The following is an 18128-nucleotide window of genomic DNA, read 5'->3' as shown; positions in this document are numbered from 1 at the left end:
AAACTAAAGCAGTATTATGTACTGTTAATTTATTGTCTAAAAATCAACTGCATGTGAAAAACAAGAGAACATCATGAAATCGAACTACCAAAATCGGAAAAAGAAAATGAAAACATCATGAAATCGTTAGATCTTCATGATTCAGTTGAGAAACAAAACAAAAACAAAGAAAATTGGAGAGAAGATTATATAACATACCTGGAAAACCACGAAACATCTTCAGAAACCCTAGGTCTAAAATTCATAAGCAGCAGCAGAGAAGATGAGAGAGAGAGAGAGAGAGAGAGAGAGAAGAAAAAGAAAATTAAGTAAAGCTGACTTATATTTTGTTATAGTAGAGGATTATTTTGGGAATTCTGAAAAATACACATAATCGGTTACGCACGTGTATAGGACCAGCGATTAAATATTTGGGTCCAAAAACTTATTTTCTTTAAAACTATGGACCTCCGGTTAGAGTTTCTTAATGGGTAGACCTGCCATTAAAGAGGCCTGTTAGAGCATTGCTCGGTCGAACTCACAAGTGTTGCTATCTCAAGCTTGTCGCCAAATTTAGTTGTCAAAACTATATCTTGATTTCTAGTTTACAATTAGTTAAGTCTCGGACTAGGATAAAATGTAGTTGAGAAACAGTGGATCACGACAGTCATCATTGCGTTCTATCGTTTGAAGGTGAAGATCAACCGAAGATTTTGGAGAACTTCATCAACAAAAGGTAAATGAAGACTGAACCACCTATTTCTCAAGTTATATTCACTTTTCTATCATTGAGATGATGTCGCATAACTAATTAGACTATTATGCATATACAAGAATTTCGAGTCAAGTTTATCTTGATAATCAGTTCTCGAAATATAATGATTTAGCTTAATGAACATTTGTTTATACTTGATGAATTTCGGTTAAGAACAATTTATTGTTCGAAATCAAAATCATGATTCAAGTTTTATCATTCGAAAATAGTGTGGAACAGTGATATGTGTCATTGATGTTATTCGGGAATGTTTCAAATCGATTTAGAGAGAAATATAGAACTACTATAGATTCGGATACAAGACAGTGTTCTCAGTCTTACAAACTGGGAAAACTCTATAAATCTGAAGCCGTATTACATGTACTCGTACACGTAGCGTAGTTATATAACGACTTGCAGAGAGAGAGAGATAGGACTCGGGTTCCCTAAATCAATAACTAACGTGTATTCTCCCAAGTCACTACTTTCCTTCTATTATTTGTACGTTCAATAAGATTAATATGCCACCATTATATACCCTGTATTTATTCACACAGCCTGAGAAAATGGAAATGTTTATAACAAAAATGAACAGCTAAACTACACCACTGTTACAAACAATTTGAAGTACCATGGGTGTGTCCAGGATGTCATACTTTACTTGATTTTGCATAGAGGTCAATGCTACCAACTTGCAATCGGGATGTTACTTGAGCATCTCGAACAGCAAGGAATCTAAACCTGCCGGTTCAAAACTGTTCAAAATCTGGGACTATGTAAAGAAAATATAAGAATTTTCTACTTGCTAAATGATGCTTAATTACCTGAATAGATTTGATGGATGACCCACTAAAGAAATCTTAAAAGCTCTACGATAGAAGCGCTTTTCAAAAAACTGTGAGTTCTGCTTATCCAAGACATGCCAGCTGGATCCTCCATCATTACTTCCTTCAAAAAGCCTGAAAGAGAAACGCACTTTAGTAGGACGGAAAGAAAATTAAAGCTTCCAATTACCAAAGAGCCATAAAGCTCGCCTGAACTCCTGTCTTTCCCTCCAGAAACTAAGCTACATACAGAATCAAACTTCACGTAATGCTTTAAAATCTCCTTAGTATGCAGAAGCCAATGGAGAGTAGCTTTTGTAAAAAATAAAGAACCGGATAACTATGCAAAAATTCAACAAACTAAGAAAATAAAATAAGCAACTGCCCCATAACAAGATCATTACATACAATGGTAACATTTCTCTTTATCACCATGATGCAATGAAGCAGGTGTGAACGCAATATATTATCCTGATGTGTTCTCTTTCTTTCTTTTACAGAGAATTCGGGTAAGCCCTTGCATTGGAAAAGTTTCTTAGTAATTCTCATTCGAAACTCAATCACTGTTTTCGTTCCAAAACAGTGTGTAATGTAAACTTATTTTCATAATATTCATAAACCCGGATATCATGCATCTGATTATCCACCACAAGGCAATAACGTCTTACCAGTCCATTGGATCTCTCTCTGGGGCATCATTGGCTGACATAAATTCATAAGCCTCAATATCATGCATCTGACTGTCAGCTACTTTGTACAAAACCCAAGAACCTACATGATGAACTCAAATCAGTAAAAGACATTATTCTTAGACCAAATTACTGCCAAGGTAGTGCAGAAAATCAAAACATGCGGTGAGAAACCATAAAATTTACGAAATTAACCATCAATTCTTCCCCATTTGCTTTCCATTTTGGTTGACATGGATGAGAACAGTAGTAGTGAGAGAATTTAAAACTATAAACCAGGGGATTTGATTATCTAAGTTGGCAGTAGCAACTTTCCAAAGGATGAGATTCCTCGAGGTCAAAAAGTTCAAGTCTCCTGTTTACAGCTTGCTGATCTCTTTAAAAGGTAATTATCATGCTCGGATGAGTTAAGAACGAATCAAGATGCTAATATAATCTCAGAGACAAATTTCCTGAACCCAGAAATAGCTGAACAACCATCCAAGATGAGCGACCCTATTGCATTTTGACATGTATATCATTAATCACCTCCGAATTTATATCATAATTTTGAAACAGTCGCGAAGTCAATCAAAAACATCGCACTGAACTTTATTATAAAACTTTGTGTTCCCTGCAGCTGCAGGGCCATTAGTTTTCGTTAACCTTAAGATCAAAACATTTTAAGTTGAGGAAACAAAGTCCATTTCATTGCACCTAATTTAGAGGAACTTATAGTCTAAGTAGATCCTTTCAAGCTTTATTTCTCGTCTGTTTTCTTTCAACCAGTAGAACATATTCAATTAAATACCTGCATGAGCAAACCTCTATAGCATACTAATCCATTGAGTAAGGCTTTCTAAACCTCTATCAAAAGAAAAGATGTTCAAGAAAAACATAAAATAAAGTTCAAATACACCAATGGTAGATAACCTTACGTATGAATCATAACAATACTTGCGTAAAAGAAAACATCATTAGCCCAGCTGCCATTATTATACTTATTCTTTCTGCCATTTCATCATAGTGCAGGACAAGGGCCAGAGGTTCATAGTACCTTTTGCACCATTTGGCTCTTCCCATTTCGTTTTGCGAGTACCGTCAAATGCAGATGTAACCTGGTATATCAGGAATCCCGTATCTAGTAAGTTTTTATTAATGCACGTATTGAATAAATAACAACCTGGAAAACTACTTACAATTCCAAAAGGCAACTCTTCACCACTTGCAAGGACTGAACCAGATGATATCCGATTGACCTTCAATAGTGGTAAAGATAAAGAACCTTTATCAAGGCTCTGAATATAGCCAAGATTATCAATAATGTCATCAAGTGCATCCAATGCAACTGGCAATGCTAGACAGGTTTTGACAGGATCACCAGCCAAGCAAATAGAAAGTTCTCCATCTGTGCTTAACTCAATCTTCAGGGAAAGAGAGGCAAGTAAATTTTCTATAGCTGGCATCACTGGAGGCCCAAAAACTTCTAAGACACTGGATTCTGACTTTATGGAAGTTTTCCTCATTTTGAATGAGCTATTGCTAAGATCCGCCAGGATACCTTTAATCTTCTCGAGAGTTTCAAGAGTTTCCGACTTCGAACGACCACTGTCGACAATATGAGAGATAAGAACCGAAAAGGAATTGTATGTTTTACTAACATGGTCGTCCACACATGTACGGACTGGGCATGAAGAATAACTCAATGAATCATTATCATCAGAACTGATTTCAGATCGACTTATACGCCATTCTTTGGCTCCACTTTGTCTTCCTGGTAGTGACATTGAAGAACCATCTGGAGAATGAAGATCTCTCTCAAGTTTTTCTGCTTCACTTCTGTCTACATCTTCAAGAACTGATAGTGCTTGAGATGTAAGACCTCTTCTACGTTCTTTTGTAATATCATGCAGAACATCAGAGACAATTTCTTCTGTGGTAATAATACGACGAGTCAAAACCTGTACGTGAAAATTTTCTTCTCAGTCTAATGAAAAGTTGCTAAGAGAGATAAGAAAAGAAAAGAAAAGAAATGACATGACAAGAAAAAAAGAAGAAAAGAAATGACTCGAAAAGGAAACAGAAGACAAGAAAAAGGAAACAGTCAACGTAAGAAAGAAAAAGAACAGTGCACGCACATAAAGTTGCTAAAATAATATGACTAGTGATTACCTCATGCCACTTCCTTGTGTAACGTTTAGTGACATCATGCACTCCATTTTGGTCAAAAGCTATTACATAACTCAAATTCTTGTTCCAACTTCAACAAAACATTTGATGCACCAATTTGAAATTTATAAGTGGAAAATATTTTAAACTCTAGACTTCGCGAAAAAGTGTTGTTAAGAGAAAGTACCCCTTCTCGTATAGCAACGGTTTGTCATAGACCCCTTCACAGGGATCAAGGTGCATCCATCTGTATAAGTTAAGCAAAATCCTTAAGAATTATGATGTTGATGGAATAAGGTACGAGTCTTATGACCCTTTTCCTTATTTATTTTTATAAATATGAATATTAAAAACAGATTTTATGGTTAATCCATATGATTTATTAACATCTATACACTTCCTTGTTCAAAATGCAGTGTTCTTAGATGAAACCAATTAACTTCGAATCGGAGGAGCAGAATTGTGAAGAGAATTTACCTTCCAAGGCTATGCGAAAAGCACTCCGTCCAGACATGATCTGTGAAATCCAAGATCTATAATGAAGCACCAGTCACAGTAAGTACCCAAAGATATTTCGCATTTCAGCCCCAACACCCTAAAGTGGTTGGCGCCTTTCTATTTACATAAATAAATTGACATAAAGCAAAGAAGAAGCATACCCAAGTTACCTACTATATCAAATAGCTCAAACAAACTATAAAGCCCCACTAATACATTGGTGTTAGTGTAATGTATTGTCTCTCAGAGAGATGTTATATTCAAATATGAAGCTCATCAAAGGAAATTTGTTTAGCCATGTCCTTTAGGAAACTGTATTCAGCATTAAATCAGTACAAATGCTTATCCCAAGATCTGCGGAAGTATAATCAGGAAACCCCCTGAAGAAAACCCTAAATGGCAACCAAGTATGTAATAATTTTCACTAAAACTTCAAGAAAGCGGCAAACTGGGATACTAAAACATTAATGGACACGACATTAAGAATGCAACTTCAGATAGTAAAACTGTGTGTACCATGAATGGTAGAAATGTAATTAACCCTTGAGCGATATCTGATTTTGTCTAGTATGCCAGAGTCTCTTCTCTAGACTCAGCTTGTAATCACCAGCATCATAGTTGAATACAGAGCCAAAAATCACAACTGTGGACATAGGTCTTTCTATGCCAAACCATGTAAATAGCCTGTGTCTAACTCTCGCTCTAAATATCTAATTCTTTCTTGATGATCTTCAAGATCAACGAACTTCGGGTGTGCGGTTGGAAACTTGGCAGTTGAAAAGGTCAAAGGGATCCACATCCTGCTAGGATCATCCTCAACAAGAAAAACATCAGTTAGATCTTGCGCGCCAGACGCTCAGCAATACTTGTGAAAAACTATGATTTGTAAGCAAATCCACTCCTCGATATAGGTTTTAAGAAGTGTCCAGGATTTGATTTCTCTCCTACTTTTCTTTTTCTTCACTTCCTAGCCGAGCTACCCATCAGTAACACGGCCATATCAAGAATATAATAGTATCAGTTCCATGACTTCTGAGGTTTCTTATTAGCAAGGAAACAACAATAAATGCTTATGATTACCATGTGGACTATTTTACAATGGAATGCGTCTTATATGGTGTACAGCCTGCACTTGGCGTCTGATGAATAATCCACACAATGAGCAAAAGCAACCATGCTTACTTGTATTTACAATAAGCAAAAGAAAGGAAATTATTAACATGTGGACTAAGTAACAAGGCCAACATGTTATTCACTGTGTAGTCTGCAACTGTTATCCTGTGAACTGTGAATATTCTCGAATAATACAAAATAAAGATAGAAACTCTCCCATGTTTGCGGGAATCAATGCTAGAGTTTTTCACTTGCAGATCCATAATATCTTTAGCATAAAAGACTGAAAGTCGACCAATATTCAAAGTACTAATAGAACTGCGAAGACTCACGGCCCTTAGCCTCCTTATAAGGGACCCACATAGAAACTGCAATCACTCTAACATTAAGTTAACAATTTAAGAATCTGCGTCATGCGATGCAACCATAGTTTCAAGTCCATCAGCACTCTCACGAATCACACATACCATAAAACAGGTCACATATTGATATGATGCATGAATAATTATAAAGTCACACTAGGCCTGATATCACGACTCGAAGGCCATGATTAAATGCAAAAAAAAAATAAAAAATAAAAAAAATAAAAAAATAAAACTGATAAGAAGTGAACACACTTCAAGAATGCACTTTCTAGTAATAGACTAACCAGACGAGTATCGTAACCAAACGCTCGGCAGTAAAGCGTAAAGCAATTAGCCCATTCTCCACAACGTCCTCTCCTTGTTTCAACAAGCTACAGGAAGATAGCAAAACCATGTAATCAATGAAAAAACAAGAGGAAAAACAGCTCTAGCAAATAGAGAAACAACATACCTTCAGCGGATCATTGTACCTAGGAAAACGAGTAACTCTTGAACAACTGCTGCACCTGGTGGTAGTTGTAAGGATGAACGGTAAGGGTTTGACATAATAGACAGTAGTGGTAGTATAAGGATGAACGGTAACGGTTTGACATAATAGATGGACAATAGTTAGGGTGAAGGAATAAAACAAAAATATATATAGACCAACATATAAGAAGGAACTCCATCAATTGTGTGTAATTTGGATGGATGACTACTAATATATTTAGAACTACAATCAAGCTTAACAAAAAACTTGATCAAAATGAAAACATTTGTGGACTCTCATACTTCAAACATATTGTCTACTGATCTGAATGTGGCTCATGGAACCAAAAGACCATATTAAAATAGGCATGATTTGGCATGTCTTTCTATGTGAATGTGTGCATGGATGTCTTTACTTGGATTAAATAGAAACCGTCTGTAAGGAAAAAACGAAGTCCTGGTTTTCCATGGCTCCTTTGTAATTTAATTCACTTTGATAGTCACCTTAATTACCTTCTCCCAGGGCCCAGTAGGAATACATGATTGTGTCTGTTATGATCTCTCAGTGAGTGGCCTCATCTATGCCAAGCTACATGCCCGAGCAAATACTTGTCATGCAGTTGGATCAGTAAGTTGTCATAAATCAGAGGGCAAACGAAATCGAAATGGCGTGAGATCCCAGGTAAGTTAATTCTGTTGAATGGGATTATCCTGATGAAGGTAAACTTACAGCGCCAATCAGGTTGGGAATTCAATATTTATCGCAACAACAGGGTATCATAATAATAAGAGTTATTTCAACAGGAAAGAAAGTCAGTTGACTGGCCCTAACTGCCTTGTTTAGAAACGAAACTTAGATATGACAGACCACTCAAAAACATTTGGCACTCTTTCCATTCCCATGAGGGAGGGAAGAGATGTCGAGGTGGGACTGTCACAAGAAGGCAGGAAGAAGAAAACAGAGGAAAGGAAAAGAAAGGTGCCGATTAGTTTTGGCACGTGTATGCCATGTAAGCTGATCTGATTGGTCAGATAGTGGTGGCCACCAATCAACCTCCAAACAAATACTCGTGCATGCCAAACACATTAAATGATAAAGGAAAAATATGTTGCGACCACCTCTAACCATCAGAGCACTCAAAAAAATGGTTTTGGCAAACGATTCCCTTACTGTTTGATAGATAATTACTCCCATATTTGAGGCGTGTTATGCTCACTCAGAGAAGTAAAAACAATGTGTCTGACGCTCAAACAGTAGATGTGCCAAGGAAGGCAGCTGCTGGGAGGTCCGCTTTCGGAGCAGTTGCTCTTTCCTCTTTATGACGTTTCAAAGAGTTAGGTCAACTCTACGTCTCTACCTCTAACTCTACCTTCATAATGGCGACACAAATTAAATTGTAGGCAAAATACGTAAAAACTCTAACATGACTCAGTTTGCTTTATATTTTGGATCGGGGCAGGATTATTCAGGATAGACAATTTGAAGAGCTTAACTCAGGATCCGTGAACGATCTGTTTTCCTATTCCCGATTGGTGAGCCATAAGGATATTTGAAGCAGTACTTAATTCACAAAAAAAGTTGGGAAGCTTCCATGAAGTAGAAAAAGAAGATAAGCAAAGCCTGACGGCCCTGACCTAAACAACCAGGTACTATGCAGAGTTCTCATTGACTTTGCTACTCTTTGATGCATTCACACTTCACAGCTCTCATGGAATAAACAGAATAAAAAATAGGGAGCAAATCTTTAAAGAGGATGCGTGTAATTAGCATGACGGCAAACAGAGAAATTTTAGTCCAAAATTGAGCACAATAAAAATGAAAATAAGTAAAATTTCCATCTTACCTATAAAGCTCAACTCGAGAACCTCCGTATTGGATCTCGGAAGGCAGTCCGTTGGTCATACCACAATTAATAGTTCCACTACCACAACCATCACATGGTGGTGCATTAACCCACCTACAATTGAAACGTAAAAGTGCCATAAACTAACAAACCGCAAAATTTGGAAAGATTCACCAGGCAATAAATAAATCATGGTGGAAAGTACACGAAGTAAACTACATCCATAAAGTTAGCCCAACACAAATTGGTGTAATAGGTGTTTCTACTATTCCACGTTATTGAAGTATATAATCGAGATACATACATACTGCTTTCCCTTTTCCAGTAACACAGTTTAGATTATACCTTGCGATAATTATGTTAATTTTGATCATATTGAGCACATAGGATAAAAGAATTTTAGACAAACTTTGTCTGTACTCTTAGAAGTAAACTCTAGTAAAGTGATATAGTTTTTATGAGTATGTGTTCAAGAGTCTTGGCTTTTTTGTTTTCGTGATGCTCTGTGAGAACATTGCCAAAACGGACCAGTGTTTCATCTTTCCCTAATTAAAGAGTTTGCAATTCAGTAAGGGTTATCCATCGGTAAAGAACCAATGGAGTAGGACTTTGCTTCCTAGCTTGCTTATAACTCTTAGTGGCAGTGGTAACTGGTAACTTAGCAAAAGAAAAAAAGAAAATTAGTCATATTTACATTTGATGCAAGTGTGACAATAACCTCCTAGACATTAGCAGTGATAATGTGAGAAAAAATTATAAGAAGATAGCTATCCGAATAGAGAAGAGTTGTCTAGCTCTAATGGTCTTTCTACTGGGAAATGTTTTGTAACCTGTGACATTTTATTTTATTTTATTCTGGATAAAAATAAGTACCTGTTTACCAATCAAGGTTTAAAACAAAATGATTAGGAAGAAGAACAAAAGGAGCAGAACCTGAATGATTGTTTGAACCAGAACAGTAACTGCAGCAGGAACGCATGATCTTGTTCAGCTTTTGAAGGTTTGAAATTCCCCTCCTAAAAACATACCACAGCATTTAGAAGATTTACTAAACGGGCTAACCTTGAAGAGTGACCATTCGAGAAATAATGACAATCAAAGCAAATCAATTTATAAAAATAGTTTATGCTAGACTGGTGGATTACTTACACGAAAATACCCATTGTGTATAAGCACTAGGAGACGCGGCAACAACATATATAAAGATAACATTTGAAAAAGTTAAAGTTTTCAACACAGATAATACATAGTAACTTTTGTTTTGACAGGAAATACTGTCAATGGTGTTGTATAACGATATAAGAATATTAATCAAACTACAATCTGGCAACAATTAATGCACAACACGAAAGACGTAAAGTTACAGACTGCTCCCCATCACTCATGTCTTCCAAAACAAGATGGAGGTAAGCAGTAAGTGTATCATGGGCATGGTAAAAAATCAACTCAATCTGTCCATGTGACTTGAACACTTATCCAGACTAAGTATCAACTTTTATGATGCTTGAGTTAGAATATGTAAACAAGTGACCATGATAGAGGTAACCCGCAAGTGTATCATGGGCATGGTAAAAAAATCAACTCGCTCTGTCCATGTGACTTGAACACTTATCCAGAGTAAGTATCAACTTTTACTATGCTTCAGTTAGAATATGTAACAAGCGACTACGATAGATGGTTCTTAAAATCTAACAACATCAGTACATACTAAATTTTTTTTACTTCAAGCCATTCAACAATACATGGGATTTGAGTCTGTTCCGAAATTTGGTTTTCTCACTCGTAAAAGGTTCCATTCCAAGATATAGGTCTCTGTATTCAGGAAATTCCTAGCTTTTCAAAGAATGCAATTGGGTAATTCCAGGATTCTCATTCTTATTATTGTTTTAAGATAAGGTCTATGCCCTCCTTCCCTATTTTGTTTTTCTTTTCTTTTTATGCTAAAAATTTCTGTATCAATTTAAAAAAAAAAAAAAGGAAAATGTGATGTGCCAGTTGTTTACGCTGGAAGCAGGATGCACAGTATGACTTGATTATTTCAGCTGAGGTAAGGAACATCTCTTTTCATATTATAATTAATCCGGAAGCAAGCTACAAAAACAGGAACAACCAATACAGATTTTCTTTGTTCCCTAACTTATTTGGTCACATCGTAATAGTTAAATAACAAATGCAACGAATCTGTTACGACATGAATCATCCATAACGGAATCTAAGTAGATTTTTTCCTTTCATTAACCAGAATCGGAAAAGATCTCAGGTGTCTTAAGGGACTTTTAGGCTTTATTCCATGTGAACTAAGCACATGAGCATGACTTGACAAAGAGACAAGAGACTGTTTCGCATGCCAACAATTCCATCCTACATCCTAAGGAAGTTCTGACTTGTCAACTTTCTCTTTGCTCAATGCTCCCATGCATTCAGAGTGTAATAACCCTTAAATAGCAGCTGCCTTAGTGTAAGCTAGGCACTGGATCACCTCCCTCACCAAGCTCTTTAATCCTCAGTATGCCCTTCACTGGACTTTCTACTCCAGCACCAAGATTGCGGCCCTAGTCTGCTGAGCGTTTGTTAACTTTACATCCACTAATAGACATCGAAAAAGATAAAAGAAATGCCTTTGAAGTAAGAAGGGCTCCTCAAATGCTAATGTTCTCTAGATTGGATTAATATGAAAGAAAAGGTTTTAAGACAACACAATTATATAAATTTTAACGAAAAGATTAGTCATATATTCAATCAGGTGAAAACCAAAGAACATGAAAACTTATATACCTTATGTCCACCCAATAACTGATTGGGTACACACAGAGATTCCAGATAGGCTAACCAGGTCAGAGTTCGTACGATAAGAAAAGGTGAATTTCCTACTTAGCTAAAGAAAAGAAAAGGTGAATTTCCTAGTTGCATACACATATAGTATTTTGATGTTAGGAATATATCACATATATCAAGTACGTTTGGTAGGAGCATAGACTTTAAATCACTGCAACTGTGAATAACCGGCAAAATTTTTAAATAACGAGTTCAGAGTTTAGCAACCTTAATAAATTCTGCAGCAAGCAATTTCTTAGTCCCAGATGTGGGCCAAAAACCCTAGAAATGCAATCATGAAACACACCAACGTATGAATATCAACTCCTCTCCTGTCAACTGTTACTGACTATTTGATCTAATATGTTGAATAAATCTTACTGTATCGGTCTATGGATGTATAGTATAACAAAACCGAATACATTCTGAGGACTTTTTTTTTTGTATGGATCAGATGGAGTAATCTACTACTAGAAAATAAAAATAAAAAAAAAGGTAAAGAACTACAGAAAATCAAAACAATGTTGAGAATGAAAAATGTGGGATGGTACCTTGGCTAAAGATACCAGTGCTTTCTCCTCTAGTTCATCCACTGGAACCATCTTCCTAGCCGCTTGCTGGCGTGTTGGGTCTTCATACTTATCATCAAAGAAGTTGTCCAAATGAAAATTAAAACCAATTTTCAGTGTATTAAAACATAAAATCAAAAGAACCACATTTCTTAAATCCTATTACTAAAAACAACAAAATGAAAGTAATTACCATGAGAGCCTGTGTAACGTAAGGTCTAACTCTATCCTCGAACTGCTGCCTACTGTTATCGTTGGCTCTGAACTGCTGAAAGAAAAGCGCCTCTTCCTCCGCCTGGGAGAAGAAAAAAAAACGAAAATTCACCATATGGTTTTTCTCCTTATACTTCCTTCCGAAACCCTCATGCTAATTACTTACCTGCAACATCCGAGCCAATTCTTCATCAGAATTCGATATAGACGAAGAACTTCCATCTTGTTTGACGTTTTCTTCGTCGCTATTGACTGTTACTAACTGTAACTTTTCACAAACTGAATTGAGATCTGAGTCTTGAGTTATAACACGATCCTCTCCTCCAATTATCTTGAATACGATTAACAATAGAAAAATAAATCAAATAATCTGATCAAATACACAGAATTTTAACCAAGAAAGTAATAAGGAAACCTTTTGATCATCAGGTGGAACTGAAGTTAGTGAGAAAATCTGGAATTTTAAAACCTGCAAAGAAGAGAGAGGATTTCATGTCAGATAGTGAGAGAGAATTTAGAGAAAATAAACAGAGAAATTAAGAGAGAGAGACTTCGAGGCCATCTTCAGTATCGTAATGGAGGTCGAAGAGAGATTGATTATGGTGAAGGAGGAACTTCCGAGCAACCATTTTTTCTTTCGTTCTTTCACAAAATAATCTGAACAAGAAAGGAGAGTGAGAACGCCTGAATTTTTTGGAAACTCGCAGGTATCTGTTCTGGTGTAATTCTCGTGATGCAACACAGATCTGCTCATTCCATCAACTTTCCCTACGAATATTTAGGATCTGTTTGGCAGCTTGGGTACGAAATACATTGTCCAGGTTAGAGAATTCCTTGGTCTATCCAAGACTATTAAATGATGTTTGTTTTCCATTGTGGGATTGTGGGTTAGAGTATTACTCCCTCCGTTTCTAATTAATAATTAATAGACTGGTTTTGTTTTTAGAGAAAATAAGAAAATTAAGAAAACTAATCAATGAAAGTGGTCCTCATGACACTTGTCAATAAAAGAAATGAAGTGAAATGGTCTTCATGACACTTTTCAACGAAAGAAGTAAAGTGAAATGGTCCACATGACACTTGTCATCAAAAGAAGTTAAGAGAAAAGTGGTCCCAGAAAACTAAAGTAACATTTGACTTTCCCAATTAGAAAACAAGCCTATTTTTTTGAAATATCTATTTTTAGAAACCAGCCTATTATTTAGGAACGGAGGGAGTATGTTGTTTGTCAAAAGACTTGTATACAAGCTAAATTAATTAATTGAAAAAGAAATAAAAAACTAAACCATATACTCCATATATTTTGTATGTGCAGTCGGGGCTAGACATCGCTCTACATGATACTTATTATGCCGTTGCACATTTCCACTATGTACTGTCTATGGGAGCCGTTTTTGCTTTATTGCTGGATTCTATTATTGGGTTGGAAAAATCTCTAGGCGGACCTATCCTGAAACTTTAGGCAAAATCCATTTTCGGATCACTTCTTTCGGGGTTAATTCGACCTTCTTTCCAATGCATGTCTTAGATCTTTCAGATATGCCACGTCGTATTCCAGATTATCCAGATGCTTATACTGGATGGAATGCCATTAACAGTTCTGGCTCTTATATATATCCGTAGTTGGGATTTGTTGTTTCTTCGTGGTCGTCGCAATCACTTTAAGCAGTGACAAAAAAACTGCTCCAAGTGAACTAAATTGACCTGTTAAAGAGAATTCAACCACACTGGAATGGATGGTCCAAAGTCTCCAGCCTTTCATACTTTTGGAGAACTTCCTGCAATTAAGGAGACTAAAAACTAAATGAAGTAGAAAGGAGACTAAAACATAAATAAAGTAAAGAAGAAGGTAGTGCTACTAAGAATCTAGCAGAACTTTTGATTGATCGGTGGAATGTTCGCGATTTTCCTCTTTTTCACAAGCATGACCATGAAGAGGGGCTCTCAATAGTATCTTTTAACCGTTGTTGCTAAGCTATAAAAAGAGCTCAAAATAAAAGACTTTTCTTATCTCATCTGCTGTAGAGTAAACTCGATTCTTGATTCAATTTCGACTGCTCTAAGTGGGTTAGAAAGATAGTCAAAGGATATCTCGAGCAGGGCATTCGTCTGCCTTATTCATTAATTGCATATATAGGTATAGTTGTTACTCCATCTCAAGTGTTGTTACTTCATCTCAAGTTCTCATGCCAGAAGTTAAATTGAGCGTCGAAAAAAAGTAGTTTAATTGCTTACTTGCTAGAGTGAGGTCCGAAGGAACTATCTTTTATAAAAGAAGGAGAATGAAAGCTACTTTCTTGTTCGGAAAGGAAGAGACTCGACTGAATGGAAGAGGAGCGGAGAGAAAGCAACTATAAGTAAGTGACTTTCTTTGTACCTAAAGTGTTTATATAACATAGAATTTCACGGGCACTGATCTCAAAAAAAAGGTTTCTATGTAGCATACACCCTATATATCTTGAGCGAGGTCTAGCTCTTAATGTTGCCCAGATAAGAAAGTTAGTAAGCATCCTTGCGCCTGATCTATTTGTTTATATATCTCCTTCTTAGTCCATTAGTCCATTAGATATCTCCCCATACTATATTCAATGAATTAAGGTATTTTCTCCCAGAGAAGCTCATGCCCCAGCAGAATCACCAACTTTGACACTTTCAAGTGCTGAGATCGGTCGAGTGGTCTCAGTTGGAGATGGGTTTGAATAATGAAAGAAGTCAACAAAGGAAAATGAGTTCAAGAAGGAAATTGTCTCTATTCGCTTGCTCTATTTTTTTTATATAGTTTCTATAGCTAACTGAAAGCTATACATAGAAGAATTCAAGTCACAGTTGGGTGTGATAGAGCAGGGGAACTAGCACTGGTCAAAATGATTATAAGTTCTCTCGATCTGAATGACGGCTCGCAGTTGATTTAATTGAAGCATGTGATCTAGTAAAGGCGTATTCACAGTTGGTTTAATGGAATCTGTCTCTCAAGGAGATGGGTAAAGACAAAGTGGATCATGGTCTTCTGTTAGATTAGGTGGGCTAGGTCCATATGCTTCGAGTACTTTCAGTACCTCTACGGGCAAGAAAGTTATACTCTACCGAGAGACAAAAGTGGACGGTAGAGCTTGTGTTCTATTTGTTTATATAATGACTCTAACTAACTGAAAGTTACCAGATGATCCAAAGAACTAGCTCCGGTCAGGTTGTTTACTTACTTGTTTGTCACGAAGAATGGAATATGGAAAATCCTGATATAGAAGAGTAGGAGCGGAAACAGAAAGAAGTCAGGATCACTCTCTTCTCATACATTGTGACTTCTAGAGAGAGATAAAGAGCGGCGAGCGGCCGTCTTCAAGTTCTATATTGGAAATTACATGAATGGATAATAATTACATAGATAGATAGCCCATAGAAGTAATGTCATATAATATAAGAGTCTCACAATCCAGTTCCACGACCCCGAAAGATTCATGGAATTCAAACCTTAACTTGGAGTATATCCAAGTGGAAAGGCACCGGTTTTGATACCGACATGCAAAGGTTCGAATCCTTTTACTCCGGATTGACTCGCCAGAAAGCTGAACTCTTTCTCTTCATTTAGAAGGCCTCTCCAATGCAAGCTATAGCTCGAAGTTGTATCTACTGGATCGCATCTGTTTTGTATCTAGTTCGTAGCGGGAAGAAACTCGTATAGAAAGAAATGCTTTATCTTAAGAGCACTTGAACTGAGAGAGCAGGTAGAATTCCCTATAGTGGGTCGTTTTATCTTAAGAGTACTGAACTTGAACTGAGAGAGCATCCAACCTGGCAATCCAATTCCGATCAACAAAACTTGGAGGGATGGCTGAGTGGCTTAAGGCATTGGTTTGCTAAATCAACGTACAAGATTATTGTATCATGGGTTCAAATCTCATTTCCTTCGGTTGAACGGAAAAAGAGCAAGCTACTCCTTGTAAAGCGTCCGAAGAAAACTTTAGGAAAGAAAATGGCTTGGGTAGCTCAGCTGGTTAGAGCAAAGGACTGAAAATCCTTGTGTCAGTGGTTCAAATCCACTTCTACGGATTTCCTCAAGTTCCTGCAGGGTGAGAGACGAGGTGTAGCAAATAAAGTAATTATCTAGTTTTGAGCATACAAAATATTTAAATAAAAAATTAGTTATAAAAGTAACCGTCTAACCCAGGAAATGATTAAGGTATTCCAGGTTTTACATGGAATTCCAAAACCCCACCTTTTTAGCCTCCTAAAATTTAGGTAGGATACACTATCTTTATCTTGACATGGAATAAGCACCCACACAAACACAATATACAGTTATTTAAGGGATAACCCAACCTATGTTAGGATATTAGGGCTACCAAAAACGACCTTATTGACTACTGCTACCGGGCCGTGAGTTATAACCCAAAGGTGTCATTATCCATCCACAAAAAACCCAACAAAAAAAAAGTAACACAAAAACCATAAATAATATAAATTTTGGGGTTTTTGTATCAATATCTACTACTACCATCACCAACCACCACCACTGCCATCACCAACCACCACCACCACCATGTCCACCATCAATATATACCAGCACTATCATCACCAACCTCCACCACCATATCCACCATCAACTACCACTACTAGCAACCAACACCAAATACACCAACAAATACTAGCACTACTGATGAGTGCCAAATATTGTATATATTTATCCCTTTTTGTTGGCATTTTAACTCATCTTTTGTGCATTAATTCTACATTTTATCCCATATTCTGTATTTTCATTGTTTTCAAGAATAAATATTTTTATTAATTAATTTTGCATTTTTAGGTAATAAATAAAGTTCGGATGAGTCGCGGAGCGAAAAGAGCAGAAAAGTAGTGAAAAGCCGGGAGAAATTACGCAAGGAAGCCGCGAAGAATGGTGCGCACAACCTCATTTTCTACACACAAAAGCGCCTCCGTTCTCAGCCATCAGATCAGTTCTCAGAAGCATCCGACGGTCGCTCCTGCATAGAGCATCAAAATCTGAAGTCTCTGCCAAGCACCACAACGCTGAAATTCCAAGCCTTCAGATTAGATGGTAGTTGAATCCAACGGTCGCTCCCTTGCTGTGCATCAAAGCTTGATATCTCCGCGTAACACTACAACACCTAACTCCATCTGGCATCGTTGATTTTGTTGTATCATATAATCTGACGGTCGCTACAAGCTTCACTTCACATCACCGTCCGATCTACCTACCAGCTTCGCATCCAGTGACTCAGCATCGCAGAACATCAAACTCGATACGCCCGCCTCACACCCTAGCGACCGAACCTATACCAGCTAACCAAACACGCCTTCTCTGCCAAACCATCGAGCTCACCCCATCTCCTTCCCCATTCCCTCTGCAGAAACCATGTCCGCCACCAGCTCCGCCTGCCTCTGCCTCAACCACCACCACACATCTTCCAAAAAGCCATCATGGCTATCACCTACACAAAACCCATCATCCCATACTGCAAAACCTATTCACCTAGCCAAAATTATTTCATCAAACCCACACTCACGCCACTGAACCCTAGGGTGTGGAGTTGATGAAGCAATTCAAGCTAGACACGGCAATTGACAGCGGAACAGGGAGCAGGAGGCGAAGTACAAGCATGGATCGAAGAAAGGAGCAGTTATCAGAGAAATTAGGTAAAAATTTTGTAACCCTAATTTTACTGTTTTAGGGATTTTTTGGGGAAGAACATATGGAACCCTAATTCATAGTTTTGGGTATAAGAGGAGGTGTTGTATGTGTAGAGGGTGTTCTTGGTTAGCCGAGATACCCCCTAATTGGGTCAATTTCAATTTCAATGTCCTGTTATGTTATGCTTTTTGCAATTCTATTTT

General features: G+C 37.1%; 1 protein-coding gene and 1 non-coding gene across 3 annotated transcripts; one reads left to right on the top strand and one right to left on the bottom strand.

The window, feature by feature from the left end:
• Nucleotides 1–1068: 1068 nt before the first annotated feature.
• Nucleotides 1069–13104, bottom strand: LOC113310535 (peptide-N(4)-(N-acetyl-beta-glucosaminyl)asparagine amidase-like). 2 transcript variants are annotated; one of them, XM_026559237.1, is made up of 17 exons: nt 12830–13104; nt 12694–12747; nt 12445–12609; nt 12259–12360; nt 12048–12134; nt 9616–9698; nt 8683–8796; nt 6822–6876; nt 6655–6741; nt 4872–4927; nt 4582–4641; nt 4398–4485; nt 3425–4186; nt 3283–3343; nt 2226–2328; nt 1558–1692; nt 1069–1474 (listed from the first exon to the last, which is right to left on the bottom strand). In XM_026559237.1, exons 1-17 carry the CDS (start codon nt 12905–12907, stop codon nt 1384–1386), a joined length of 2181 nt encoding a protein of 726 aa, XP_026415022.1. In that variant the 5' UTR covers nt 12908–13104; the 3' UTR covers nt 1069–1383. The 2 variants fall into 2 exon arrangements, with proteins under 2 accessions (XP_026415022.1, XP_026415030.1); XM_026559245.1 differs by lacking the exon at nt 12445–12609.
• A 3147-nt stretch (nt 13105–16251) lies between these two features.
• Nucleotides 16252–16325, top strand: TRNAF-GAA. Its single transcript has one exon. It is a non-coding gene; the product is annotated as a tRNA-Phe (tRNA).
• Nucleotides 16326–18128: the final 1803 nt, after the last annotated feature.

This window comes from Papaver somniferum, chromosome 1, assembly GCF_003573695.1.
Source record: "Papaver somniferum cultivar HN1 chromosome 1, ASM357369v1, whole genome shotgun sequence".
NCBI classification, from domain to species: domain Eukaryota; kingdom Viridiplantae; phylum Streptophyta; class Magnoliopsida; order Ranunculales; family Papaveraceae; genus Papaver; species Papaver somniferum.
Note: the sequence above shows the minus strand (reverse complement) of the source record. Positions and strands in the feature narration are given on the sequence as shown.

What these genes read in the sequence shown, in the direction of transcription:
- LOC113310535 (XM_026559237.1), bottom strand. Translation starts at nt 12,907, where the DNA reads ATGGTTGCTCGGAAGTTCCTCCTTCACCATAATCAATCTCTCTTCGAC. An exon ending in AATTGGCTCGGATGTTGCAG is followed by an intron (nt 12,361 to 12,444) that starts GTAAGTAATTAG and finishes TTCTTCTCCCAG; the next exon opens with GCGGAGGAAGAGGCGCTTTT. An exon ending in AGAGCCAAATGGTGCAAAAG is followed by an intron (nt 2,329 to 3,282) that starts GTACTATGAACC and finishes TTCATCATGTAG; the next exon opens with GTTCTTGGGTTTTGTACAAA.